The sequence below is a fragment of the Clytia hemisphaerica genome, unplaced genomic scaffold, assembly GCF_902728285.1.
Source record: "Clytia hemisphaerica strain Z4C2 unplaced genomic scaffold, Clytia hemisphaerica genome assembly, whole genome shotgun sequence".
Lineage (NCBI taxonomy): Eukaryota > Metazoa > Cnidaria > Hydrozoa > Leptothecata > Clytiidae > Clytia > Clytia hemisphaerica.
In genome coordinates, this window is record NW_027103728.1 from 141,024 (window position 1) to 168,740 (window position 27,717).

General features: G+C 37.3%; 1 protein-coding gene across 3 annotated transcripts in view; it reads left to right on the forward strand.

The window, feature by feature from the left end:
- Positions 1-14,271: 14,271 nt before the first annotated feature.
- The window catches only part of LOC136804906 (Golgi SNAP receptor complex member 2-like), a 30,724-nt gene continuing 17,278 nt past the window's right edge, over positions 14,272-27,717 (forward strand). Inside the window, exons 1-6 of one of the 3 annotated variants that reach the window (XM_067061418.1) lie at positions 14,272-14,623; positions 15,571-15,639; positions 25,853-25,920; positions 26,185-26,293; positions 26,614-26,692; positions 27,302-27,355. In XM_067061418.1, coding sequence (XP_066917519.1) covers positions 15,611-15,639; positions 25,853-25,920; positions 26,185-26,293; positions 26,614-26,692; positions 27,302-27,355 — 339 coding nt within the window. In that variant the 5' untranslated portion in view covers positions 14,272-14,623; positions 15,571-15,610. Of the gene's footprint in view, positions 14,624-15,333; positions 15,464-15,570; positions 15,640-25,125; positions 25,287-25,852; positions 25,921-26,184; positions 26,294-26,613; positions 26,693-27,301; positions 27,356-27,717 lie in introns of those variants that run through there. The other 2 variants (XM_067061417.1, XM_067061419.1) reach the window with 2 other exon arrangements.

The following is a 27,717-nucleotide window of genomic DNA, read 5'->3' on the forward strand; positions in this document are numbered from 1 at the left end:
TTGGCTTGTGAAGGACTATAGACTTAAATTTCCCAAAGACTTAAAGTTCCTAAGTTAAATTCTATTTGAGATATTTTAAATATAACAATAAACGTTCTAAATATTAGTAGATATCATATTGTTAAATAGGCTTGTTAAAATTTGTCAAAAGATTTATGGGTCACCTTTACTTGCCAATAAATTTATGAATGTATCAAAAATTTACTGCTTTTCTAGGCATCCCTTAATGGAATTTACGTTAATATCAGGGCTGGAGAATTCAGGAATTTATTATTATTATTATTATTATTATTCGGTGTATATTTTCGTAATGATAATCGATAATGCACTATGTATAAAAGTTTTCCTTCTATTTATAATAGATAAGGTACGCTTTTTTTAAAAAATATATATATAATATAATAGTTTTTCTTAATGATGTCAGAGCAAGCAAAAAAAAAGAAGAAAAACTATGCGAAATAAAAGCTTCAAATCACCCCTACTTGCCGAAGAATTTTTCTTTCCCCGTAGGGTAGAGAAATTTGTCGCTTTTCAGGATGTTCTGGAAACGAAGAAATTTCGGATTGTATGACCTAGGACATAATTGTTTTGGTTTGATTTAGATTGAGATAGACCTAAAGATTGTGCAACAGAGATTTGTCAGGCTTGTCAAGGTTGCGTAAGATCTTAGCAAACAACTAAAACTAATTCATAATATAATATAATGGAAAAAATAAAAGTTCAAATTAAAGGTGTCGTATTTTGAAAATTGTTTAGTCTTGATCGAGGTTGTGGAGTTTCTAATGGGTCAGCTTCAATTGCCAATAAATTTCCTTTCAGAAAATCTATTGCTTCCCGAAGTGTCCCATGTGAAAATTTAAACTCAAGTAAATTTAGATAGAAGATATAGAAACTAAAAAATAAATTCCAAAAATTATTGGCTTGTGAAGGACTATAGACTTAAATTTCCCAAAGACTTAAAGTTCCTAAGTTAAATTCTATTTGAGATATTTTAAATATAACAATAAACGTTCTAATATATTAGTAGATATCATATTGTTAAATAGGCTTGTTAAAATTTGTCAAAAGATTTATGGGTCACCTTTACTTGCCAATAAATTTATGAATGTATCAAAAATTTACTGCTTTTCTAGGCATCCCTTAATGGAATTTACGTTAATATCAGGGCTGGAGAATTCAGGAATTTAAATTTAAAAATTATAGAATTTCATAGTGGTGGCAAAAGTTTATAAAATATTTCATCGTTAGATTAAGAATTTGACTATGAACGATTTCAAAAATCGGCCGAGAAAAAATGTCTAGAAATATTGGATGTTCCCAAGAGAACAATTTTTTGCATTTCATTAACATTGATTTTTAAGTCCATTTTTTGTTCAATAAGTTTTTGAAAGTTTTCATGGATCGACCCTAAAGCTCCAATGACGATTGGTATGGTGTTGACTTTCCGACCATTCCAAAGTTGTTTTACCTCTATGGACAAGTCTACATATTTCGTAACCTTTTCGTTTCGTTTTCGTGCGATGTTGGAATCAAGTGGTACCGCTATATCTATTAGTTGGATGTCTCGAGATTGTTTATTTAGGTATATGATATCGGGTTTGTTGTGGGTGACGCGTCTATCCGTTTGTACTGGGAAATTCCAGAGGATTTTAACGTTATCGTTTTCGAGGATAGGTTCGGGATCATATTGGTACCATTTAGTGGCTGTTGGTTCGATGAATTGGTATTTTTCGGCTAGTAGGAGGTGGATGTAGCGGCAGACGTTGTCATGTCGTTGGGTGTATTTGGTAGGTGCGAGGATAGGGCATCCAGAGATGACGTGGTGGATGGTTTCAGGTTTGGTTTTACAGGCTCTGCAGGTATCGTCATTTGATGTTTTGTGGATGTGTTTTTTGGTGTATTTGGTTGTGATGGCGTTTTCTTGAATTGCGCAGATGGTGGATTCTGTTGCTCGTTTGAGTGTGGAAGATCGTAGCCATGAAAGGGATGCGGTTTTGTCGATGTGGGGTTGTTCTAGTGTGTTGAAGAATTGGCCATGCATAGGTTTGGATTTGACGGTTTGGATTTTTTGATTGGTACGGATGGTTTTAACGCGGGTTTTCAGTTGTTGGTTGTTGAGTTGTTGTAATTGTTCTTCGTCGATGTTGAGTTCTCTGAGGTATGTTTCAGCTTTTTGATGGATGGACTTTGCACCTTTGGATGTTTGTGACGTTGATACTAGCACAATAAGACGTTCTGTGGAGTTTTTTAGATATCTGCTGTACTGGATGATCTGGTTCTTGTAAAGGTCTGTGATGTTGAGTAGACCTCTGCCTCCTTGTTTTCGACTGATGTATACTCGGTCAACGTCGCTGTTGAGGTGGAGCATATGATATTGACGTAAGGTGTTTCTTGTTTCTCGGTCAACCTCTTCCAGTTCGGTAACTGACCAGTCAAGGACTTGGAATCCGTAAGACAATGCCGGTACTGCGTACGTATTTATGGCTTGAATAGTGTTTTTACTATTGAGGGATGATTTTAAGATCTTCTTCACCCGTTGAAAATATTCTGTTCGAAATTTATTTCTCATATTCTTTTTGTCAATTGTGTTCGATTGAAGCATACCAAGATACTTGTACTGTTCGCGGAGATCAAGAGCTTTGATGGTTTCCTCGGTGTGGAGGGTGATGTCATTCCCTTTTGTCAGCTTTCCTCCTCTTATCGACAATGTATTACATTTATCCAAACCGAAACTCATACAAATATCATTGCTGAACATGGATACAATTTCGAGAAGGTCTTGAAGTCGTTCATCGCAGTTCGCATAGAGCTTTAGGTCGTCCATGAATAGAAGATGACTGACTACGGTACGGTTGTTTCTGGGGCCTATAGCGTAGCCGATCGACGATCTTTTGATGAGCCACGATAGAGGTAACAGGCTTATGACAAAGTTTAACCCAGAAGGACAATCACCTTGGAAGATACCGTTGTGGATGTTGATCGGATCGGAAGATACGGTAGTGTCTTGCGTTGAGATGTTGAGGGTGGTCTTCCATTTGGTCATTGTGGTGGTGAAGAAGTTGATGAGTTTCTCAGGAAATTTGTGTATCTGGAGAGATCTTTTTAGCCAGTCATGCGGGACAGAATCAAAAGCTTTTCGATAATCAATCCAGGCTGTCGATAGGTTGCGTTTTGATTTTCTTGCATTCTCCAGGATCATGTTGTCGATTAAGAGTTGGTCTACTGTCCCTTGGTTACCTGAGATCCCACCCTTTTGTTCTTCGGGAATTAGGTCGAATGTAGTTAGGTGGGTTTTCATACGTTTCGTCATGATGCTGGTCATGATTTTGTATGTGATGGGAAGACATGTGATGGGGCGGTAGTTGGACGGAATTTCAGTTTGAGGTTTCTTTGGAATGAGTGTTGTCCTGCCGGAAGTGAACCAGGGAGGGATGGATTGGGGATCATCCATCAAACGGTTGTATATTTGGACCTTGTGATCGTGGATTGACTCGAATTTGTTCCACCAATAGTTCTGTAGACAGTCAATGCCGGGGCTTTTCCAGTTCGCAAAGTTCTTTATTGCCTCTGACATTTCTTCTTTTGTTATTGGTTGGAATTCATACGGTTGTATGTCGATTGTCGCTTCGTAATCGGCAATCCACGGGGCGTTGTTGTTGAAATTCGACTCCGTACCAAGAATTGGTCTCCAGAAGTCTTCGATCTCTTGTTTAGAAGGTGCTTTGGTGATCGGTATTGCGCATCCTCTAAGTTTTTTGTAGAATTTGTCGGGGCTGTTGACAAATTCTCTGTTTTGATTAAACTGGTTTGATCGCTCTTTGTATCGTTTCAGACGGTTGTTTTTTGCAAGGAGTTTTTGTTTGAGACGTTCACAAGTTAATTTACGTTCTCGATCGTTCGTAATGGTGAATTTTCGTTTAATTCGTTCATTGTTTCGTCGCATTTTAGGTGACGGATTGGCAATGTTCATTTGATCGATTTGGCTGATTTCCTTGCGAAGTTCAAGAATCGTTGCGTTGATTCGTTTGATCCAATTGTGTGTTTTCTTTATCGTGATTTTGTCGGAAACGATACACTTTTTTCGCAGATTTGAGTGTTCGATAGCTGTGATGGCAAATGCATACGTCATATCGTTGATTTGCGTGATGTCGTTGCATTGGTATTGATTGACGTCAATTGTTTCGTTAACAATATCACAGCTTCGTGAAAGTTTTTTGATATCTATTTTTGAAGGTTTCCGAAATTTTTCCCTTTTTTCGAAAGGAGTTAGTTTAGATATGAAATAATGTTCCTCAAACCTCGCTCGAAGATTCTCCTCTTCATCCCTCTGAATCATAACTCCTTCCTGTACTTGTTGGGCCTCGTTTCCTGCCGGTAGAATGTTGTTTTCAGCTGGTGGTGGCTCTAGAGGTGTGTTGGCTGGTTCTTCGGGTTCTCGGATAATCTCGGGCGGATTTTCGTTTTGAACATGTTCTCCTTCGTCAACTTGCCGCTCTTGGTTGTGCTCTTGGTCAACCTCTTGTCTGATGGTGTCTATCTCGCGGTTCGTCGGCCAGTTGCCTCGAAGACGTTGGTTTTGTTGATTTTCTGCCTTGACGAAAATCTGTTGCTTTTGGTCGCAAATGCGTTGCTCGCTGAAGTTTTCTCCATACCTCTGAATAGAAAGGTTATGGAGGGTTCTTCTGTATGTTGTTGGAGTTGTTTTGATGGCGATGAAATAGCTCCGGACAATGTGTACATTCATTTCTTTCGTCCATTTCATCCGGCGCCGGTTGTTATTGTTGTTGTTGTTTTGGTTTCTGCCAGGTGTTCCTTCAATATTTTGGGAAGATCTTGGCAGTTCATCGTCCAAAACTTCTCCTGGTTGGTTTTCCATTGTTTAATGTGCGTTCTTAGTTTGATCCAGCTGGATTTGATCGTTTCCAGGTGGAATCTTTTTTATCTTCTCGAGAGCAGACAAAGACACGTCTGCACTCTTTCGACGTCAAATAATTATTATTATTATTATTATTATTATTTCATCATCTACTTCTTTCATTTCATTTCGATAAATTTGTACAATTGGAGTTTCCTGATTATAATTAAATAACGAGTACATCCCGTACATAAATATAAATACTAACAACATAATATAGTACCTTGTTATGAGTAAAATTAGGAGTCAAAACACAAAATATATAACGTCTGAGACTTGATTGAGACTTGTGTAAAGTTAAAAAAAGGCTAGCAGAACTGGACTGAAGTTAAGTTAAGCTTGAGATGATTCAAAGACAAAGAAGTTTCTGACTTGATTAAGAAAAGGTCTCAAAAAGACTGGCCAAAAATATTTCGTTCACCTAGAAATATAATATTTTAGATTATAAATATTTTATTTAAAAAAAATAATATTTAACTTCCGCAAGGTTATCGAAGATGTATTAAACAAAGCTATCTCAAGGTGATTTGTTTTAGCTAAGGATAGATTGAAGAGCTTGATTAGGTTTCAATTCGTGAAATCAAGAGTGGATCAAGGAATTTGAAAATGTGCAGTCTAGGTCGACGGAGTTACTAGAGTTTTTCAAAGTTCGGTTTTCAAACGTGCTTCAATACTTAAGTTAAGATTCCAAATTAAATGAAGTACATCCCGTCATCTCATTTGTCGAGGCGGGTAAGAAAGAGTATATTTTGGCTGCTGGATGTTTCTTCCTTTGCCTATATAATTTTACCGTCAAGCTCTCTTCCGACTCAGTCTCAATTGATTTAGTACTTCAATCTTTCCCTCGCACCCTCTCCCTACCTCCTGTAGTTTTGGTTCTGCTTTCTGCTTCTTCCTTTTTCTCTTTTTAGTTATCAACTATGTTCTCATCGAGCATGGTGACTGCTGCTGCAATGGATCCTCATCTCATGTTTTTTTCTGGGCAAGGCTGTTTTAACCAAGTTTAGGTCATTTGGGATGCATCAAGATACCTTTAGTCCTAGTGTTGGATTATTATGTAAGCTTGAGAACTCAGTAGTCAGTTACTTAGATCCATTCGCTATAAGGACTAGGATCCAATTAGATCTGGATTAGGTTCAGGACACTGTACTCTCAACGGCGTTAAGGTTTTCCAGGGCAACCTCCCTGTACATACCGTTTGGCTCTTGATTCTGTTATCAAAACAGGGCTAGGCAGGATACCCTTCAACGAAACAGGTTAGGCAGGACACCTGTCATCAAAACGGGTTAGGTGCTCAGATATCTATCTTGATGCATCCTCATTGTCATTCAAAGTTCAATTTTACATTTTCGGGCATTCATTGAACGTTTACATTTCGAAATATACTGCTTCTGTCACCACACTTATGTTTCCTTTCAACTCTTATAACTCTCCGTTTCTCATATCCTTTGGCGCCTACTTGTTTTGTATTCTCTACTTCCTAGGGTCTCCTACTTTGTCCATAATCTAATCTGAGAGGTAGGAATTATTAATGCTGTGTCATGCAGGCTATAGCTCTAAAGCTCTAAAACAGCATCTAATAACATGAAAACCAGAATATGATTCTTCAATATGAATCATAGCCTGGGAATCCTAAGCTGATAATCTTAGAAAAAAGCAAAAAATGAGGTCACCTCACAAAGTTCTAAGATTATATAGCTTGGTGCAGTTAGATTAGGTCTGACACAGAATGTTATAAACAGTCTGTGTGTGAACCCTTGTTGACAGACTTTCTGAACTTTGGAGACCCAGGCAAACACACATAATCAACTTACCATAAAAACTCTTTAACAAGCTCTAAAGACTTTCAAAACTACTAAAAACCACATCAAAACATACCACATGTATTAGACTTCCAGCCAACAGCCATTTTGTTTCCTTTTCTCTGCAGAGTCAGCTTTTTCCATAAATTATGTGCACGCATCGAAATTATCAAAATGCGCGAAAGTATTGCTAAATAATACGCACAAAATCTGGCCAATCAGACTGAACCTTCGGAAAAATCTCCCTGCAGGTAAGTTACCTGCGCCAAGCGTTAAACAAGCAGCAAAAATATCATAAGCTAGACTGTGGAAAAGGTTTAACGCTTGGATTCCCAGGCTATGGGAATCAAAACTATAAAGTGCACTCACAAACATCAATTTGTCAGATCTAACAAAATTAATAACAACACTGTCAGTGTCATCATTTACAATCAAACAAAGGATTTTCTGTCAAGAACCTTACAAATATTCCAACTACTTCCATCAAAATGATCTGCCACAGCTAATTTTCTACCATTTTGTGAGCGGTTTGAGGATTGAGCCGAGAACGCCCGCAGAATTCCTGCGAGCTTCCGCACGGATGAAAAACTATGATAGTGCTGTGGATCATCAGTGGATAGTTTTGAATTATCATCATCCCTTTATTTTCATTTCTGATTTTTGTCCTGCTCTTGCGGGACTTTAGCTTAAGTGCTTGCTTGCAGCATAGGGTACAATGTCCAAATATGTGTTTCCCGTAACTTTTATATGAACAGTTAGGGCTATACTGTCATGTGTAAGAAACACTCCCTTTGGCAGACAAGACATAGTCGATAGTGACGGCTAGACTATTATTTGATTGTATGCTGAGTCAAAATGCTAATGTGATCTACAGTATAATGGCCCCCAAAACGGAGACGGCCCCCAAGACGGAGACGGCCCCAAAAACGTAGGTTTTCATTATATTAAAATGAGGATTCTGACCTGTAGATTTATCAGAATTAAACGATTTTTGTTTATTTTGAAAGAATGATGGTCATACTTAAAAATGAGCATGTTTTTGATGGTTTGAGACGGATTCAAAATAACATATTTATGTCTGAAGGAAATAAATTTCAACACCAAAATTAGATAAAAATTGCATATAACTCACTCTAACTCCTTGGATATTGAAAATAAGCTATGAAAATGGGGTATAGGAAACTTTCTACACCTAATGCTGTTCAGAAAATGCAGATGCACCTATGACTTTAGAGGATGGGTAAGAGATATATCTTAAAGGTCAACCAGTATTTTGGGGCTCTAGAATCAGCATTAAGGGGGGGATGTTATTTTGCAAAAATGGCATAAATTCTTAGCCCATTTGTCAAAAGTTGCCTTTGGGTATAAAAAGAAGAAAAAATTATGCTAAAACCCTGTGGTACCCTTTTCAAGGTTGCCACGGGCAGGGTGCCACCTTGGCTTCGCCAGCAAAATCGAAATTTCAAAAATTTTCAAAACATAGTGAAGTGACCCCTCATTTGAAAGGTATTTTCATGCTGGTTAAGAAAATCAATAAAATGAGGTTGAATAACACACAAAAGTAATTTCCAACAGTTGGCAAAATTTTGAGGATTTTGCTAAAAACGCAATTTTTTGATCGTTTTTCTTCAGTTACTTCTTGTGAGAGTGTCTTTCACCCTACAATATTGATTTACTTAATCAGCATGAAAATACCTTTCAAATGAGGGGTCACTTCGCTATGTTTAAAATTTTTTTGAAATTTCGATTTTGCTTTGCTCTTTTTTTTTCAACCTACTTCAACCTACTTTAGATATTGTGAAGTTTCGTTTGAAAAGAGTTATTTTTAAAAAGGATATTCAAATTTCTTTTTTTTTGCTGTTTTTGAAAACCTCACACAATCTGGTTTATCACAAAAAATTAACATTATGTATGAAAATTTTTGCTGAATAGGCTAAAATGGCAAATTCTGTCATTTTTTTGCGAAATATTGGAGAAAAATAACTTTAAAGCCTAATATTTTCAGTTTCAGTTAAGCTGTTTTTCTAAAATTTCCACAGCATATTCCATACATGAATGGAACTATTTTCAAAAGAGATTGGTTTTCAGCAACTTGATTAAAATTTGTAAATTTTCAGTTTGGACTTTGCAATATCCAAAATCTTGAAATATTTTTATAAAAATCATAAATTTTACATCCATCGGGTCGTAAATTTAAGGGAAAACACAAATATGTTAATAGTTTCTCCCGCTTTTACCACTGGGCTTATTAATTAGATTTTAGCTAAACCTACGTTTTGGGGGACCCAAACCTGTGTTTTGACAACCAGGGGTATACTGTAAAAATTTCATCAAACAAATCTATGCCCAAAATCGTCTAAATCACATTTCCAAACTATGGTCAAAATTTGTGTTCATATCTTAAAGATATCTCGAAAAAATTGCTAAAATTGCAAACTTTTTGGGGGCCATTAGAAAATTTTTTTGGTAAAACCTCTTTTCCTCTAGATTTGAGAGAAATTCTAAATTTGATCGACGTTTTGGGGGCCACACACTCTAATGAATATTTGGTGATCTTAAGTAAGTAAGTTTGCGACCGCAAAAATTTAATCGAACCTAATCAAACACACACAATTTTTGAAGCAATAGGAGTTAAATTAGTTCGGTCAGTAAAAAGTTCGATTCTATTCTATTATGGTTGAGTTACAGGAGGGTCTGGGAGCCCATTCTCGCAACTATAGATGCTTTGAGTAAGCATCCTGTCAGCACCTTGAACTGACTACCCAATTCCCCTCACATGGCATGGGTTGACCCGGGCGAAGGTTTGTTCACTTACCAAGTGAACTGTTGTGAGTGGGAATCGAACCTTGGTCGCCTGTACAGAAATCAAGGTTGATGTCCACTATACCACAACGCCTTGATTAGTTTGATGATATAAATTCTCATATCTTCCCTCAATTGCAAAACTTTATCGCGGCACGCAATCCCCATTTCGACAGTTCCCGGACGTAAGGTTTATTGTACCTGGATATTTGTCTATCCAGGATAAAGTCCGTATCCCCTCTGTTGTGATTTTGCCCGCGGCTGAGTGGAGGAATACTGCGACCCAACAAACCGCCTCTAGCGTTTTAAAGGATACATACAGGTGTGTAATCCGTTATCAGAAGTAATTTCCTGATTTATGTTCCGAATTTGGCTTTGAAAAGAAGTTAATATACGGTGGCGGAGCAGCAGGAACTTGTCAAACAAAATTGGGTTATCGAACTGATCGAACCGCAACCCATTGATTGAACTTAATCAAACACTCACAATTTTTAAAATCTTAGGAGTTCGATTAATTTCTTTAAACAAACTTTAAAAATCGTTTGATGGAGTTTGATTAGTTCAATTGTCCAGACGATGTCAATCAAACAAATCGAACGTCGAATCAATTGAACACAATCTAACACAATGAAATAATTGTGATTCAATTGTCGAACGCAATTGAATCTCAATTGAATATTACCCAGGATTTGCCGTTCGATTGCTTTGATTACATTCGATTGTATTTGATTATTTTCAATTGATTCAATTGTATTCGATTTTATTTGAGACTTATGCGCTCGCTCTTATCTGATATTCTGATTGATAGCGCATTGTTGGCCACCCACACTAAAGCTCTAAAGGAGCAGGCCAATTTAATCGCAATCCAACTTATAAATTGAACATAATTATAATCAAACTAATCGAAAATTTATAATAGTTGTTGTTTATAACAGTATTTTGACTTATAAAACTGATTACTCCAAAGCAGTTACCTAGAGACAAGATAATTTATCATGTTTCTTTTGGCTGAGAGAAAGTAATGTACGTGGAGTAATTAGTTATTCAAAAGACTGTCACGTTCGCCAAAACATCTATTGAAGATCAGTTGAACGTAATTGACAATCAATCGAATCAATCGAACATGACTAACCCTCAGATCAATCGAACCAATCTAACCTTATTCAAACCAATCAAACGCAATTGAACATCACCCAAGAATCACCCGTTCCATTGAGATTCAATTGCGTTTGACAGTCGAATTGCAATTATTTGCTCTTGTTCGATTACGTTCGATTCGTTTGATTGCAATTTTTTTTGAACTTGTTCAATAGTCAGTTAGTCACACTAGGAAATCTAGCTTTCAGAAAAAACAACATCAGTCATCTACAGGATGTATTTGCAGCAACAAGGATGAGAGTTACCTGAATCAAGTTCGCAAGACAATTATTTAAAACTTGAAAGTTTGAAACAAAATAAAACGTGCAGCAGCCAAAATCAACCAACCAAAATTTGTCATTCAATCCCGAGACAGCGCTTCAAGCTTTAAGGCCTTGTTTATACGCTAAAGTAAAAAAAATTCCGCACATGTAAATGGGTCAGTGTTTGAGGTCCGGCAAAATTTCCGGGAAGTAGCCTATCCGGCGGTGCGCGGATCTAGGTGGGTTCTGTGTCCCACGTAGATCTTTTTCTTGGGAAGTTGATCTTCAAATTAGTTTTCAAGGTTGGCTTGGCTCAATTTTTTTCATCTATGGCTCAAATTTTAGGCAATTTCTCATAGTTTTTGAAAATGTTAATTTCATTAAAAAGCGCCAGGTTATCATAAATCCCTTTAGAAGTTTTGCGGCGCATTTTTTTGCTTGCGAGTCAAGTAAACGATATAGCGCTTTCGCAGCATTAATCTTTGATATGCATTTTGGCGGGACGCTAGTGTGACTACTAACTGATAGTTAGAAAAGGTTCACTCACGTTTAAATGAACCACTTACCCTGGGCTCTTCCTTTTCAAACACACGTTCATTCAGATTGGTTCAATCACCGTGCCGTGCCGTGGTATATAGTGGTAGTCAACGTTGGCTTCTGTGCCAGGAGGCCAGGGTTCCATTTCCCACTCACGGCAGTTCACTTGGCGAGTGAACGTTCCTTCGCCCGGGTCAACCCATGTCATGTGAGGGGAATAGACTGTTTAACAGTGTCGACTGCGCACGCGTATGAACAATTTTCCATTGTCTTGATTTTGGCAACCACGGGAAACTTCACTCTCCTCCGTAAAAAATGGTAGGTAAACATCCGGTTCTCATAAGAAAAACCAGCAGAGAAATGGTAGGTAAAGAATTCTTTTTAATCCAGTTTAATCATAACTTCTTTTCCTCTCTAGATGAATTTTTGTGAAATTTTCAGGAGAGAATACGTAAAATTGTCATTAATATGATGTTCAAAAATCTAAAACATTCATTCTCTTTAAAGGAAAGAAAAAAATGGCAATGTTTACATTTCTCCAACCTTCAACAGTACTAACAGTTAGTCACACTAGGAAATTAAGCTTTCAGAAAAAACAACATCAGTCATCTACAGGATACATTTCAACAATAAGGATGAGAGTTATCTGAATCAAGTTCGCGAGACAATATTAATTAAAACTTGAAAGTTGGAAACAAAATTAAACGTGCAGCAGCCAAAATCAACCAACCAAAATTTGTCATTCAATTCCCGAGACAGCGCTTCGATTTTTAAAGGCCTAGTTTATACGCTAAAGTAAAAACAATTCCGCACATGTAAATGGGTCATTGTTTGAGGTCCGGCAAAATTTCCGGGAGATAGCCTATCCGGCAGTGCGCGGATCTAGGTTGGTTTCGCCTCCCCCGTAGATCTTTTTCTTGGGAAGTTGATCTTCAAATTCGTTTTCAAGGTTGGCTTGGCTCAAATCTTTTCAACTATGGTTCAAATTTTAGGCAATTTCTCAAAGTTTTTGAAAATGTTAATTTCATTAAAAAGCGCTGGGTTATTTTTTCATGAATCCCTTTAAAAAGTTTTGCGCCGCATTTTTTTGCTTGAGAGTCAAGTAAACAATATAGCGCTTTCGCAGCATTAATCTTTGATACGCATTTTGGCGGGAGGCTAGTGTGACTAACTGACTAAAGTGAGTATTTTTACCTACCGTCTCTACGATGGAGATGACGAGACTGTTAAACGGTGTATTGGGTAGTCAGTTCAAGGTGTTGACAGGACGCTCATTAGTTGTTAGTAAGCGTCTATAGTTGCGAGAACAGTCAGGCGCATCCTGGCAAATGAACGGGGTGAGCATTTGCATGGGGTATTTGTCACCCAGTGCAAATGAGATAGGACGTCTCAGGCTAAAAGCGTGAAAATGAATAAAAATGAACTTCAAACTGAAAACGGGAAAAAAGGAAGAAAACCAGGTACTTTATTTTTTCGTTAAAAGTTTCTTCAATCTTCAAAGACAAAATTGACCCATGGAAAAAAATTTCATCTATGCAGTTCTTCAAATTGAAGCAAAATATTTCCAAACCGGTTCAATTGCGTTGGGTATTTAGTGCTATTACATCACTTTTGTTTTCGACCCCTTGCATTTGCCACCAATCGCAAGTGAAAAATACCCCGTTCATTTGCCAGGATGCGCTTGACTGGAGAATAGGCCTCTAACAGTCTAAAGCCTCTTGCAACTCAAAAGGCAAAAATGGTAAAAATGACTTTCAGACTTTTTGTTTTGTTTTGTTTGTTTGTTTGTTTTTAATTACCCACCACGCAGCAGACCACCCAGTCAACGCACACACTACACTCTTTTTCACATTATATATACTATGTTACATAAAGATTATCTCACCAAACCAATCGAATTTTATCCCATTGCATTGTTGTCCATTGAAGAAGTTTCTTTCAGTCTTTTGCATCCATATCATTCAAAAAGTTCAGTCTAGTGTCTGGCAGTCTGGGTCTGGGCAAAAAAAAGATTTGATTTGTTTTCGCACACAAGCGGGCCCTTTAATGGCCAGTTTCAAGTCGTGAAAGTAGGGTCGGGTTGAGGTGCCGAAGGACCACGTAATGTTCAAAATGGTAGACCAAGCTACGAAATCGAAATCGAAAGTGGAATTCTGCGCCAATGGCCAAGCAAGTAAAGTACTAGCCGTATTGTATAAGGGATGCGAAGCGATCCAGACTCCACCTCAATTCGCAAGTTGCTAGCAAAATAAGAGACACTCTAAAAATCCCTCTAATTAATAAAGCCGCTATAGAGACAGGGTCGTAAGAGCCTTAATGCCCCAAACACACCGCATAATCCACGACGGCACAACACCCGCCACCGCTCGCCGCCGCGCATCGCTCTTTTTCTTTCCTTCTAGTTATTTTAGTGTAAATGGTGCCTTAATAAAATCGAACGATATTCGTCGAACGATCGAATATTTTTTTATTCGAATTACGAATCGTCTGTTGAAATCATCAAAACATAAAAATGAAACAAAAACAAAAATATACAAAGATGGCTTGTTGGTTCTTGGGCAGTTATGATTTATTTCTTGACAAATTCGACAAATTTGATTATCTCCGTACTTTTTTATCATAGAATATCCACTTGGTTTGCAAGGTAAGTTTCGTTCACTAAAAGAGCACTCCTCCCGTCCGCCCGCGCGACTTGCAAAAACCTCTCACTGATTGACCTTATTTGATACTTGATACTTGCTGTTAAAAGTCAAGGGATGATGAAGATCCTTTCTGTCAACGTTCAAATCAAGCTATTTTTTTTCCATTTAACAGGAAAATAAACATTTAAAACCGAAGAACCACTGCTTAGATTGCTTAGATGCGTGCCGCCCGCGCGGCAATTTGATCAACTTCAGATTCTAAGTCCGTGTTTCGGCTTCCGGTAATTTTGTTGCTGTTCACTGCTAGGGTACACCATTTTAAAACGGCATTTTTCGCAGTCCTAGCTACCAAACCGAGAAAGTTTTCGTGGCTTTAAGCCAAACCATTCAAGGTCATTTTGATAAAATCATCGGTTTGAAGATGTGATTTATATAGCAAATTTTATGGCAAATTTTCGCTTGGGATAGAAGTTAAAGGTACGTGCACAATATAGCAAAACTGCTTCGCTCATAAATTCGCTTCGCAAAAATCCCTCTCATAAAGCAGGAGGGTCGTAAGAGCCTTAATGCCCCAAACCCACCACATAATCCACGGCGATACAACACCCACCGCGCGCCGCCTGCGCATACCCTTTTTTCCTTCTAGTTATTCTAGTATAAATGGTGCCTTAATAAAATCGAACGATCGAACATTTTTATTCGAAATCATCAAAACATAAAACAAAAACAAAAACGTACAAAGATGACTTGTTGGTTCTTGGGCAGTTTTGATTTATTTCTTGACAAATTCGACAAATTTGATTACCTCCGTACTTCTTTATCATAGAATATCATCTTGGTTTTGCAAGGTAAGTTTCGTTCACTAAAAGAGCACTCCTCCCGCCCGCGTGACTTGCAAAAAACCTCTCCTCATTGGTTGACTTTATTTGATACTTGATACTTGCTGTTAAAAGTCAAGGGATGATGAAGATCCTTTCTGTCACCGTTCAAACTAATTTTTTTGCATTTAACAGCAAAATAAACATTTAAAACAGAAGAACCACTGCTTAGATTGCTTAGATGCGTGCCGCCCGCGCGGCAATTTGATCAACTTCAGATTAGTCCGTGTTTCGGCTTCCGGTAATTTTGTTGCTGTTCACTGCTAGGGTACACCATTTTAAAACTGCATTTTTTGCAGTCCTAGCTACCAAACCGAGAAAGTTTTCGTAGCTTCAAGCCAAACCATTCAAGGTCATTTTGATAAAATCATCGGTTTGAAGATGTGATTTATATAGCAAATTTTATGGCAAATTTTCGCTTGGGATAGAAGTTAAAGGTACGCGTGCACAATATAGCAAAACTGCTTCGCTCATAAATTCGCTTCGCAAAAAGTGGAACCACGTAGTGGAACATACAATTCGTTTCTTTAATTTTCATTGAATACAGATAATATCTAGGTACCAATTAGAATACTTATATCACTATCCAGTATTAATAAATTCTTTTCTGGTGGCGATTTTTACAGTAAATAGAATGGAAAACCTTTTACAACAGACAAATCGGTAAGAATTCAATCAACTTTTTTTTTCCAAGAAACTTTTCAACTTTTTTTTAATCACAAATCTTTGGTGTTGTTTTTGAGTGTACGTTCCCAGCAGGTTCTTCAGGTCATGTGTTAGTGGTTTTCCACAAAGAACCCATAGTTTGTTCCCCCTTTCTTTAAGGGAGGTCTCCGGTGCGGCGGTAGCAGTCTAAACTTAAACTCTTATTTCAGGATTAGAAACTAGGCTAGTCTTACCTCTTTTATATTTTCCTTTAAAACAATACAATGCTGACAAGTTGACACAACACATGTGTACATGTACATTGACAAGTAATCCCTGAGAGAATTTTTATAGAAATCTGCAACAAAAACAAAAGTGGTCTCTTCTACTGATTGCTTCCCAGCGCTCCTTTGTAGCTGTTTATCAAATTTCCACCAATGAGGTTGCCGCATTTCAAACAGCCCTTCTTTTTGGCACCCGTGGCCTTTCAGTGCCTTGCAAGACAGACGTCTGTAACAGGGTTTTCAGTAAATTTTAGGAAGGTAGGAGACTGAAGGTTTGAGGTCGGCTACTATTTTAGTGATACAGCTATGTGAGAGTCACCTGCGGGCCCACCATGGTTGGGCCCAAAGGGGAAGAAAATTTTGAAATCAGGCGGTTTTAAGTACTGAAAAAGCGTTTTTTAGCTATAAAACTATAGAAAAATCTAAACAAAAAATAATACTTTTTTAAAAGTGTAATATTAAAGTATACACCTAATATGTGATTAGATTATATACCTAAATATACATAAATAAATGTACCTAAACTGAAGAAATAATAGAATCCAATAATTATACCTTATGATTATACTATTTTTTCATAAGCACATTATATATATAAAAACATATCTTGTTTGAGTTTTTATTAAAAGTACATCATTGAAAAAAACCCCTTATTATCAAGTTAAGTGCTTATAAAATGAATATGCTAGCAGACGTTAGGCATGTTTAAAAGTAAACAAAGAGAGTGAATGAGAAAAATATTACACTACTGTAAAAGATAGCAATATACTTCAAGTGATGTTTTAAGCTTCTGCACTTCAAAGTTTGTTATAATCATGATTCTTTTAAATATAAGAAGCCTGTGATTTTACAGAAACACTCAAGAGAATGATATAAATGAAGTCTTTCATTAACAAGAAGATATGATCACAAAAAATGAATTTTCAGAAACAAAATCATACATCAGGGATATCTAGAAAAGACTTTACGGCCGGCGACTTTGAACTCATATTGGGCTTTGAGGTCGGCGAAAATCACCGGTCGCCGGCCTCAAACAAACCCCCTGCTGTAAAATCCCACCCTTCATATATTTGTTTCAATCTGTGATCTGTCTGTGGCTTAGGTTTTTTCTCATCTTCAATTTACTGAAGAAAGCGGGAAATTGATGCAAGAGTTGGATTGTCAACAAAGTGCATAGCTGTCAACTTCGCCTCACAAAAATGCGGGAGAGCTCCAAGTCGGAAAAATTTTCCCCGATGATCCGATTTTTCAAAATCGGAAAATCGGGAAATCGGGGAAATTTTCTCGTAAAATCCGATTTTATTGGAAATTTTTTTCAGGAAATTGGGGAATTTTTCGTTCCGATCTTTCAAAATCCAGAAATTTCGCCGTTTGGTTTTTCCAAAATCAGAAAATTTTTGGAAATGCGGGAGATGCGGGAGAAAATTCCAAAAATGCGGGAGATTTGGCAGAATTTTCTTCATCCGGGAGAAATCGTTGACATGCGGGAGTCTCCCGCTCAATGCGGGAGAGTTGACAGCTATGAAAGTGCCGTAAAATCATTGAATAAAAGAAGAACTTAAAATCTTAAATATTTTCATTTTGAAGAATAGGTGCAAAAAAGTGAAACATAGAAGTTTCATTTTTCATTGCATTAATCAAAATGGGGGATTTGGAAAATTTTCTATGTTTAGTTTTTTGCACAAACCCCTGTAAACTATGGGCGAGCACCCCGTTGCTAAGATGTTGGCTTGAAATCAAAAATGAAACCACTCAAAAAAATGAAAGTAAAATTGGCCCGTACTCGAAATCCCGTAATCTTGATATAGGAGTTTAAGTCTATACTGTCTAACTTGGGACTATCTGACAAAACATGGGGTGGCAATTCGGCCACCATTTCACAGGATTTTAAATTGAAATACGAAAAAAATCGAAAAAATCCAATCACTAGCGCGGCAAGTTACTCACTTGTAATTTGTTAATCCCATCAGGCGATAAGCGATTAGGGGGTGGGTGTTTTCTAATTCTCCAATCAGCGTCCGGTCATGTTGAATGAAAACAAAATAGTTAAAAAGGGCGCACTATCAGTGAAAGTATCATGACAAGTTATGACAGAAATTATGATTGATAAACTTGGTGGAGTTATCAAAAAAAATGTTTTTAAAAATTTTTTGTATCTTACAGCTAAAAGAGGACCCTCTTTCCGAAGAGAAAAATAGTGTTTTTTAGCTGCTCCGGAAAACTCTGGAAGTTTCCAGAGTGCCGGGAGGGTCCTGCTAATAGTTGTTTTGGCGAACGCCACGGTCTTTTGAATAACTAATAACTACACAGTAGTTACCTAGACATATACAAGATAATCTATCATGTTTTATTGGCTGAGGGAAAGTAATGTATGTGGAGTAATTAGTTATTCAAAAGACTGTCGTGTTTGCCAAAACATCTATTAAAAAAGTAAGCTGTTTTTAAAATATATAAGAGGAACCATAATATTTTACTTATTTTAGCTACCGTAAGTTGTTCTAGTGTTCACATTCCTCTGTCCTTCATCTAATTTTGATACCCTTCTTTAGAATTGGAAATAATAGGATGGTCAGATAGAATTAGTGATATAAATGATATACTTCTTTACCTTTAGTGATCAAATAGAGAAGAAAACATCCTTTGTCATCAGTGATTCCGAGCTTTTTTATTATTCCTATCTCTAAAGAAGGGTGTTGGGATTAGAAGAGGGATATCAACATTAGACCAACAACTTTTACTGTAGTTTTTATTGAATATTTTTACTATTCAGTGATTTTTTCTCTTCAAACATTTAGGTTGACCTGTATTTTTTTGATAGAATTTTGTTTCTTTTTTGGGGTTACTCAGCTTTTTTGCGTAGGGTAAACATGGGAAATGCAAATTTGATTTTGGCAATTTTTTTTGAAAAATGACCCTAAAAGATTTGACAGTATCTTCTTATTCCATGAAGAAATTACTTACAAATAAAAAATATATCGAAAATTAATGGGTAAGCTTTATTATCGGTTTATTATTGCAATTTTGGCCAGTTCAAAACGCAGACGTCACTCAGGTCACAGGTCATTTACACAGGTCAGCTTTATTACTGTACAATGCAAAAGAAAATGTTTGAGAAACATTTGTTATCGTCTAAAATATCATACGGCCCTGTAATAATAATAATAATAAGCCTTAACTCGTGAACGAGCATAAATTAGTAATAATACATGATTATGGATTTAAATAAATATTAAAAATAGATATTCTATCTTTTTCTTCTGTCTTTCTTCTTTTGATATCGTTCCAATCTCAGAGCATTTAAACTTTCACAAACAGCTTGAATCTTTGACCGCCATAATGGGCGATCCATTGCAATAACAGTCCAATCGAGTAAATCGATTTTCTTTAAGAGTTGTTTACAGTTGTCTTTGTATCTCAATTTTGGTCGTCCAATAGAACGTGAACCATGTTCAAGCTCTCCAAACAAAATCATTTTTGCTGCTCTAACATTTTGCATTCTCCCAACGTGACCAAGCCATCTCAAACGACTTTTTGCCAGTAAAACTTCAATATCTTCAACATGAGCTCTGATCAATACCTGTTCGTTACTTACATAATCATCCCATTTGATTTTCATTATGGAACGGAGGTGACGTTGTTGGAAGGTACGGAGTTGTCGAATTTCATAAGAGTAAAGAGTCCAAGTCTCACTCCCGTACAAAAGAATCGGTAGTAAGCATTGCTTATACACTGCGATTTTAGTCGAGATTGTCAAATTGTGATTGTCAAAGACTCTGTGTCTAAGCCTACCAAAAGCACTGGATGTTGCTTGGATGCGTGAAGTGATTTCGACTTGAAGTTTACAATCTTTGGTGACAAAACTGCCAAGGTACTTGAAACGATCGACATTTTGTAAGGGGACTTCATCGACGTAGAAGATTGCTTCTGGACCCATACATAGAACTTCAGTTTTGCCTGCATTGATCTTTAATCCAAAACGTTTTGATGCAGCATTGTAAGCATCGAGTAGTTCTTGTAGACCTTCGGCCGAGTCGCTTAGCACTGCGATGTCATCTGCATATTGAGCCTCACGAATAAATTCATACATTACTTTGGTTTTGGCCTTCAAACGCCTCAAGTCAAAGAATTTTCCATTGGTGCGAAATCTTATCAGGATTGAACGTCGGTGTTTGACATCTTTGAAAGCAACAAGGAGAAGAACTGCTGCATATATACCAAACAGGGTTGGGGCAAGCTTGCAACCCTGTTTCACACCGCTGTTGTATTCAAACAGTTCCGATAACTTACCATCGACGATTAAACGAGCTTTGACATCAGTATATAGGAGTTTGATGAGCTTTATCAACCCAGGTGGACAACCGATCTTTCCCAAGATTGAAAAAAGCAATTGACGATTGACCGTGTCAAAAGCCTTGGTGAAGTCTATAAAAGCAATGTATAAATCTCGATGTTGTTCCCTACTTTTCTCCATAATTTGTCTCACTGTGAAAATTCCATCGATCGTACCACGACCTTCACGATAGCCTTGTTGTGAATCAGGGTAAACTCTACGTGCAAGAGAAATCAGTCTTTGCAAAATCATATCGGCAAGAAACTTTCCGACGACACTTAGAAGCGAGATCCCTCGATAATTCCCACATTGACTACGATCTCCTTTCTTAAACAGAATCGTGATGTTTGGGTTAACGAGGTCTGACGGTAGAAGTTCTGTAATCCAGAATAGGTTGAAGAAAGTTAGAAGGTAGTTTTTCAAAGCATTGCCTCCATACTTGATGGTTTCTGGTAGGATACCGTCTGGTCCTGGACTTTTTCCTGACTTCATGTTTTCAATCGCTTTATCAAACTCTATCTCCTTGAACGGTTCATCGAGTGATTCGTCAATTGGCATTTGATCGATTTCATTTAGAACGTCTATGTCTGCATCAGTTTCGATATTCAAGAGATCCGAGAAGTGTTCAGTCCAACGGTGATTGATCTCCTTGTCGGTGGTTAAGAGCGTACCGTTTTTCAAACGAACTTGGTGAGTACTTTTTGATCTTGGACCATACACTTCACGAAGTATCGCGTAGAATTCTCTTAAGTTTTTTTGATTAAAGAAAATCTCAGCCTGATTGGCTTTGTTGATAAACCAAGCGTTTTTTATCTGTCGAACTCGTTGTTGAATTTCTTTCTTGTTTTGGTGACGATCTTTGATGAGCGAAAAGATTTCGACATCATTCTCATCGAACCAGTCATTCCGTTGCTTTCGCTTCTTTCCAAATGCAAAGGTGGCAGCTTTTTGGAGGCACTCCTTGAGGTCATCCCTTTCTTGAGGAAGGTTAGTCAGGTGTTGGTCGAAGTATTGATGCAGTTGTTCAATCATTTCACGCGTAACTTTGATAGATGGTCTGGTAGGTGGTTTTTTACTTTTCTTTTTGCGCTTTAGGGAAAAGGAACATTTACAAGTGAGCAGTCTGTGGTCCGTGAAGCAGTCAGCTGAGAGGTTGACCTTTACTACATCGATGTATTGACGTGCAAGTTGATTTGCAAGGACATGATCAAGTTGATGCCAGTGTTTTGACCTGGGATGTTTCCATGTGGTTTTGAGAGAGTTCTTCATCTGAAACATAGACCCCATAACAGAGAGATCATTCTCAGTGCAAAAATCTAGAAGCATTAGACCATTGGAATTCATCCGACCTACACCATGCTTTCCAAGTACATTCGGCCATAACAACCAGTCGGAACCAACACGAGAATTAAAGTCACCGAGGATAATGAGATGGTCATCACTGTTGCTTTTTATCGCTTTCAACAGTTGGCTGTAAAAGAGTTCCTTCTCTTCTTGAGAACGTTGCATTGTAGGTGCGTAAACGCTGACAAGTTTCAAATGATCTCCAGATTTCAGTTGAATCCTGAGGGTCATGAGTCTATCAGAGATGTTCGAGATGTCAAGATGAAAATTGGACAGTGAGTTTGAGATGGCGAAACCAACCCCAGCTTCTTTCGAAGCACCACCACTCCAGTAGAATGAGTATTCTTTTTCAGTTAAATTGCCGGTACCTTCTCGTCTGACTTCGCTGAGCGCACATATGTGACTCCCCTAGCGATTTAAAGTACCTGAAAATGGGACCGGTCTTTAGACGGTCTTTTAAGGGCCGGTAAATGACCGGTAAAAATTTACCAAAAGGCCGCTACGAGTTTAGGGGACCGGTCCCGATCGCTCGGTTGACATCCTTTTACAACATTTTTTTGATGTGATTGTTACTAAAAATCACTAACTAGCGGCCTGGACCGGTCCAACGAGCGGTCAGGACCGGTCTAGTGAGCGGCCACGACTGGTCTAACGATCGGCCACGAGCGTCTAGAAGCGGCCACGACCGTTAGAGATCACATTTCTAGAAAGTCTGGAGGCCGATCTAAAACAAAGATTTGACCGCTACTAGACCGCTCGTAATACCGGACCAAGACCGGTCTGATTTTCAGGTACTTTAAATCGCTTGGGAAGTCACATATGTCAATGCGAGCATTATGTAGTTCGTGTGAGATGATTGCTGTTGCACGTTCTGGACGGACTGAATCTTTGCTGTCATTGGTAGTTCGAACATTCCATGCACCAAGTGATAACTTTTCGTAACGGTTAGTCGGACTTCGCATATTTTCCACCACTGCCGACGGTTGTGGGGCATCAGTTTCCCCGGATGCGGTAACATTTTCAACATCATTCAAATCTATCATCGCTACATCATACTATAAGGCTACCCCAATGAGTGACAACATTGCTTGGGGTAAGAACAATGTCCCTTGGCAGGATCCCTCGTGGTGCAGCGGCGAAGCAAAGCTGGGACGGCTACTAAGGATATCCTGTTGCGTGGTGACAGAAGTAATGCCGGGTTGACAAAGAACTACTGCCAGGTGCCAGAAGCGATGTCAAGTTGACAAACACAACTGCCGGTGCCAACGGCCCTGTAATACTTGTATTATTACAACATTATCACACATGTAATAAGAGTTATCTTATCAATGTTATATGTATGTTACAAATGTGATATACTGTATATGAATTAACTAAAATGTTAAATATAAATATTAGTATCACCTTTGAAACAGAGCTCCCTGACAGGAAAATAGCTGTTTCACAATCACTTTATCTTATCCCATTATATCTCCTGCATCACCTTGGGTATGACAATAAGAATTTATGAAAATATCACCAAAAGGACTATATTTCATAAATATTTGAATATTTTGATCCCCTTCGCATAGTGTGCAAGGGGGTTCCAGGTCCCACCTAAAAATTCAGGTCCCACCTAACCCTCAATTTCCCACCTCCAATCCAGACTCCCAGATCCCAGCTAAAACTACTATCCCCATGAAAAATTATACTAATACGAAGAAGTTAAACAAAAATTTTTGTCCATGATAGGAAGATGCTAACGTATTACAAACACATTGCCATGCTAATGCTTATATATTGCCAAACACTGCAATGGTTGTATTTGATTTGTTTTCGACAATACAATTGGATTCTCAAAATAAGAAAGGATAAAAAAAAACATTCTGGAAAATATTTTCTGAAAGGGGGTGGATACTAGAATCTAGGATATCATGATGTTTAGTGATGTGGTGGTATACCCAAAACACTTTAAATTCTTTTAGTACCATTGGGTACTAAAATAGTAAAAGGGTGCATAGTTCGCACCCCCCCCCCCCTTTATAAAGGGGGGGGTAGCGATGTTCAGAAAATCTCAGAAAGGGGGGGTAAGAGAATTTTTTCTAGAAAGGGGGAAGTTTTTAGAAAGGGGGGGGGGTTCATCTAGAAAGGGGGGTAAGATGTATGTTTTTTTTTGTGTTTTCCCAAATTAGAAGTTTTATTTTTAATTTACAATGCAACGTCTTCTTTATTAATTGTTTAGTATGTTTGAAACATTCGATTCAAAATGATTCTATTTTTTTCGCAATGCAGTGTGTTCTATTTTCTTTTGTAGGATTTTAAAATTTTGAGGGGGGTAGCATCAAATTTTAAAAGGGGGAAGAACCTAGGGTAGGGGGGGGTAGCTCTAGGGTAGGGGGGGGGGGGTAGTGACCCCCTTCCGAACTATGGGGTGGTATCCAGACTAAAATTTCAGAATTTTTTTAGTAGATTGGTACTAAAAAAATTAGTAATTTTGATAATCTTTTTATGAATTTTTCAGAATTTTTGCAATTTTTCGAAGAATAAAAATATTCTCATTATAAGAAAATTTCCCAAGTTCAATTATGTTTGCATTCAATCAAATATCTTTCATGTTTGCTCAATTCAGAAGCAGCATTGTTTAATAGATTTTTGAGGAAAATAGATATCATCTTGCATAAAATCAGCACTCGCGAGGAAAATGGTTCTGAGAAGACAAAATTTGTCTTGAAAATACCAAAATTGAGCGTCTTTGTGTCCTAATTAATGTCTTTAAAATATTTAATGCAAGGACTGGCAAGGGTACTAAAATACCACTGGTGGTGGTATACAAGAAATTCTCCAAAATACTTTAGTATGATTCATATTATGACCGAGATTTTAGTACTGATCCCTCCCCCTGAATAAATTACAGTATAATAATAAAAAAGAGAAAAGCTTTAGAACAGTAAAAAAATTATTTATGAAATATAACAGAGATAAGAAAAAATTAACTTTCACATTCACCAAAACACCAAAACTCCCACCTAAAGAAATTACCTCCCACCTTAACTTGTTTCTCCCACCTAGAACCTGAAAATTTCCAAATCCCACCTAGAAATTTCCGACTCAAAACAGCAAACCCCCCCCCACTATTCTGGGGGGGGGGTGCACCCTATGCTTCGGCCTTTGTATTTTTCATAAAAACAATTTCACTATCTTCGTAACTCTAAAACAGCTCACTTGGAGCACTTTATGTCTTCAAAACATGTCAATCTATATCCACTTGCTTCGTCGGCATCTTATTGAGCGCATGAAAAAACATTCTGTTTTTAATTGGTGTACACACCTATTTTGTGATGGTTTCTTTATTCTATAATTTAAGGGTCTGTAGCGGGCATGGCCCTAATTTTATTCAATATTATGAGAAATTACAATTTTGTTTCTATATCATATTATCTCCATAATTAATGTCAATTTGTAGAACAGTTCATTTGTTTACATTTTCTATTATTATAGAGATAATCTTATCATATATGCTTAGTAATTTTATCTCCTTAGTTTTTATTATCTCCTTAATATGTGGCCTTAAATAGTGCACACTCACACTTTTCTTCAGTTAACATCAAGTCACCACAGAGAAGGAGCTCTCTAACTCAACTCAATATATTTTTCATGGTCTTGTGGATCAATCATACATTCACTTGACTTATTGCTACCAGTCACAGCATTTTATATCTGGGAAGCTGGTAGGTTTTGCTTTCCTTGTTTTTCTTTCATGGCAGCCATTTTGTTTTTGTAGGTGTGGCCTTTTTCAGTGTTTGCTTTCATTCATTCTTATTCATGGCAGCCATTTTGTTTTTCCTTTTGTTGGGCCTCTGTCTTTGCACTACTAAGTGAAGCCTTAATTTACGAGTCAACTTCAACTATTCAATTCTATATTCAAACTAGATTTGTAATGAAAGATTTATTTTATTTATTTAGTTTGAACTTCTACGTCATAAAGATGTTTCAAACATACCAGACAATTTGTTAAGTACTTCCTCGCCACAGGGTCCCTTTGTCAATATTTGGGTTGATGATTTGTCCTTGAAATCTTCTAAATAAATAGCATATTTTATAAAACATTTCAATTGTATATAATATTTTAAGAAACATGTTATGAATCATAGGTTACGAGTGCCTCTGACCTGGGACCTGAGTTTCAAACTAGTCATTGTAATTTTCTAATAATTTGATAATCGGATTGAATTATTTGGGCTGAGAGTAGGGTAAATTTTACTTAAAGTTACTTTATGTTTTTGTGTGTTTTCAGATTGGTTTTTCAACTCCAAAATGACATGTCAAGTCTTGGACGAACCCCTGCAGGAGAGGCTCTGTCTAGTAAGTCCAATTTCATTTTAAAATTTATTTTGCTATCCATAGCGGTTCTTTGATTTCAGTTCTTCCAAGAGGGGGGGGGTTAAACGAAACAAAAGCTTTCAAATATTCATACAAAGTTATCTTCTTATCACCAGGCAATAGTTACAAGAATGCTGTTGATATATGTGCGATCGCTCCTGTCTTAATAAAGAAAACTGAATTTTATGATATTATTTATGTATCAGCGCTGGAACTTCAATCCAGATTCACTTTCTTTGTTTTCAGATTTGGAAATGTCAATCCAACAGAATGTGCAAGAAGTTTATAAGAATTGCAGTCGACTTGAAGAATATGTTTTCAAAGAACCACCACAAAGAAAACAAGCTTCAAAACTGTATGATAATGATTTTGTGTTATGCTCAAAATGTTGAACTGGATTCGAGAAAAGACTTCAGTGGAGCCTCCTTTTAATTCGAATCTCTTACTAAACTCGAAATTTTCTCAACTCGAACAAATTTGTTTTTCCCTTGTGTGTTCGAGTTATGGAGACTCCGTTGTGCTTGATTTCTTGTACGCACGGGTACAGTTGAATAGGCTTTTTTCAAAATTCTTCTAAAGTCAAATAAAGAACGGGTATTGATTAGTGATAATTTGGCCTGTTATTGAACAGCTCTTTTGACAACCTTTCCTCTATATAATTTTTCATATTTTCAGGAAAGTAGATCAGATCATATACGACATACGACACATCGACTCGAGTTATAAAGGATATATTCACAAGAAACGACAACAGGTAAGATAGAAAAGCGCAATGTTATTGTCTCATCTTCAAAGATGCAAAACAGATTAGGCTGTCGATAAATATCCAGACCATAAAGTGAAATGGTCAGAAAACTTTGTGTTTTCCAGTATAGCCATTACGATCGGACTTTTCTGAAACATTAATGACGAGAGCGATGATTATTAGTTTTAGGACCAATTCCATACCATGCATTTTTGTTATGGATTTCTTTAAAAATCGTATCCCTGGACCAAGTTACTCAATGCCGGTTAAGCAAAATATTATGATCGGAGTTTTTTTGAAATTGGTACCCGCGGAGAGAGCGCTAGATCTAGTTTTGCTTTTACACTAATGATGTAGCGCCGTTTGTCGTTTGGCAAAGTTTGAAACACTACAATGGCTTCTTTGCGGGTACCAACTTTAAAAAAGCTTCTTCGATCAAAGACGGTGGATATAGCTTGGTCCAGCTGGGTCCAGGGATATATAACGGTCAGTGGTCTAGGCATTATTCTGTTGGAAGAGCGATGAGCGGTAAGGTTCCCAAGGAATGAGAATGTTTCGCAATTTGACTAATTTTTCGAACATTGATTTTAAACAATTCTTTTATTATCTTTCCAACAGGAAGCAGAAGAAAGAAGACGAGAAGAATTGATGTCTATGCCTTTTCGCACTAATGTATGTCATTTGTTTATCTGAGGATGCTTTATCTTTGAGATAAAATGTAGACTCTCTAGAATTGGAAATACAACCCTTTCTCACAGGCCCGGTAGGATTTTTTTGCCAGTGTAAGTAAAGATAACGGACTAAAACTTGATATTCCCAAGTTTTTACGGCTGGTGATATTAATTCCATTGTTTTCAAGTCAGAAATTATAGATCGGGGATGAAAAAAAAAAACAAAATATTTTGCACTGGATTTGTTTATTTGATGATTTTTAGTGAAGCTAAAATTGAAGTATAATTTTCCACTTGGGACGATGTTTTTGCCAAATTTTCCAGTGGGAGGGGGTCCCACCAGGACTATGCAACGGGGGTGTA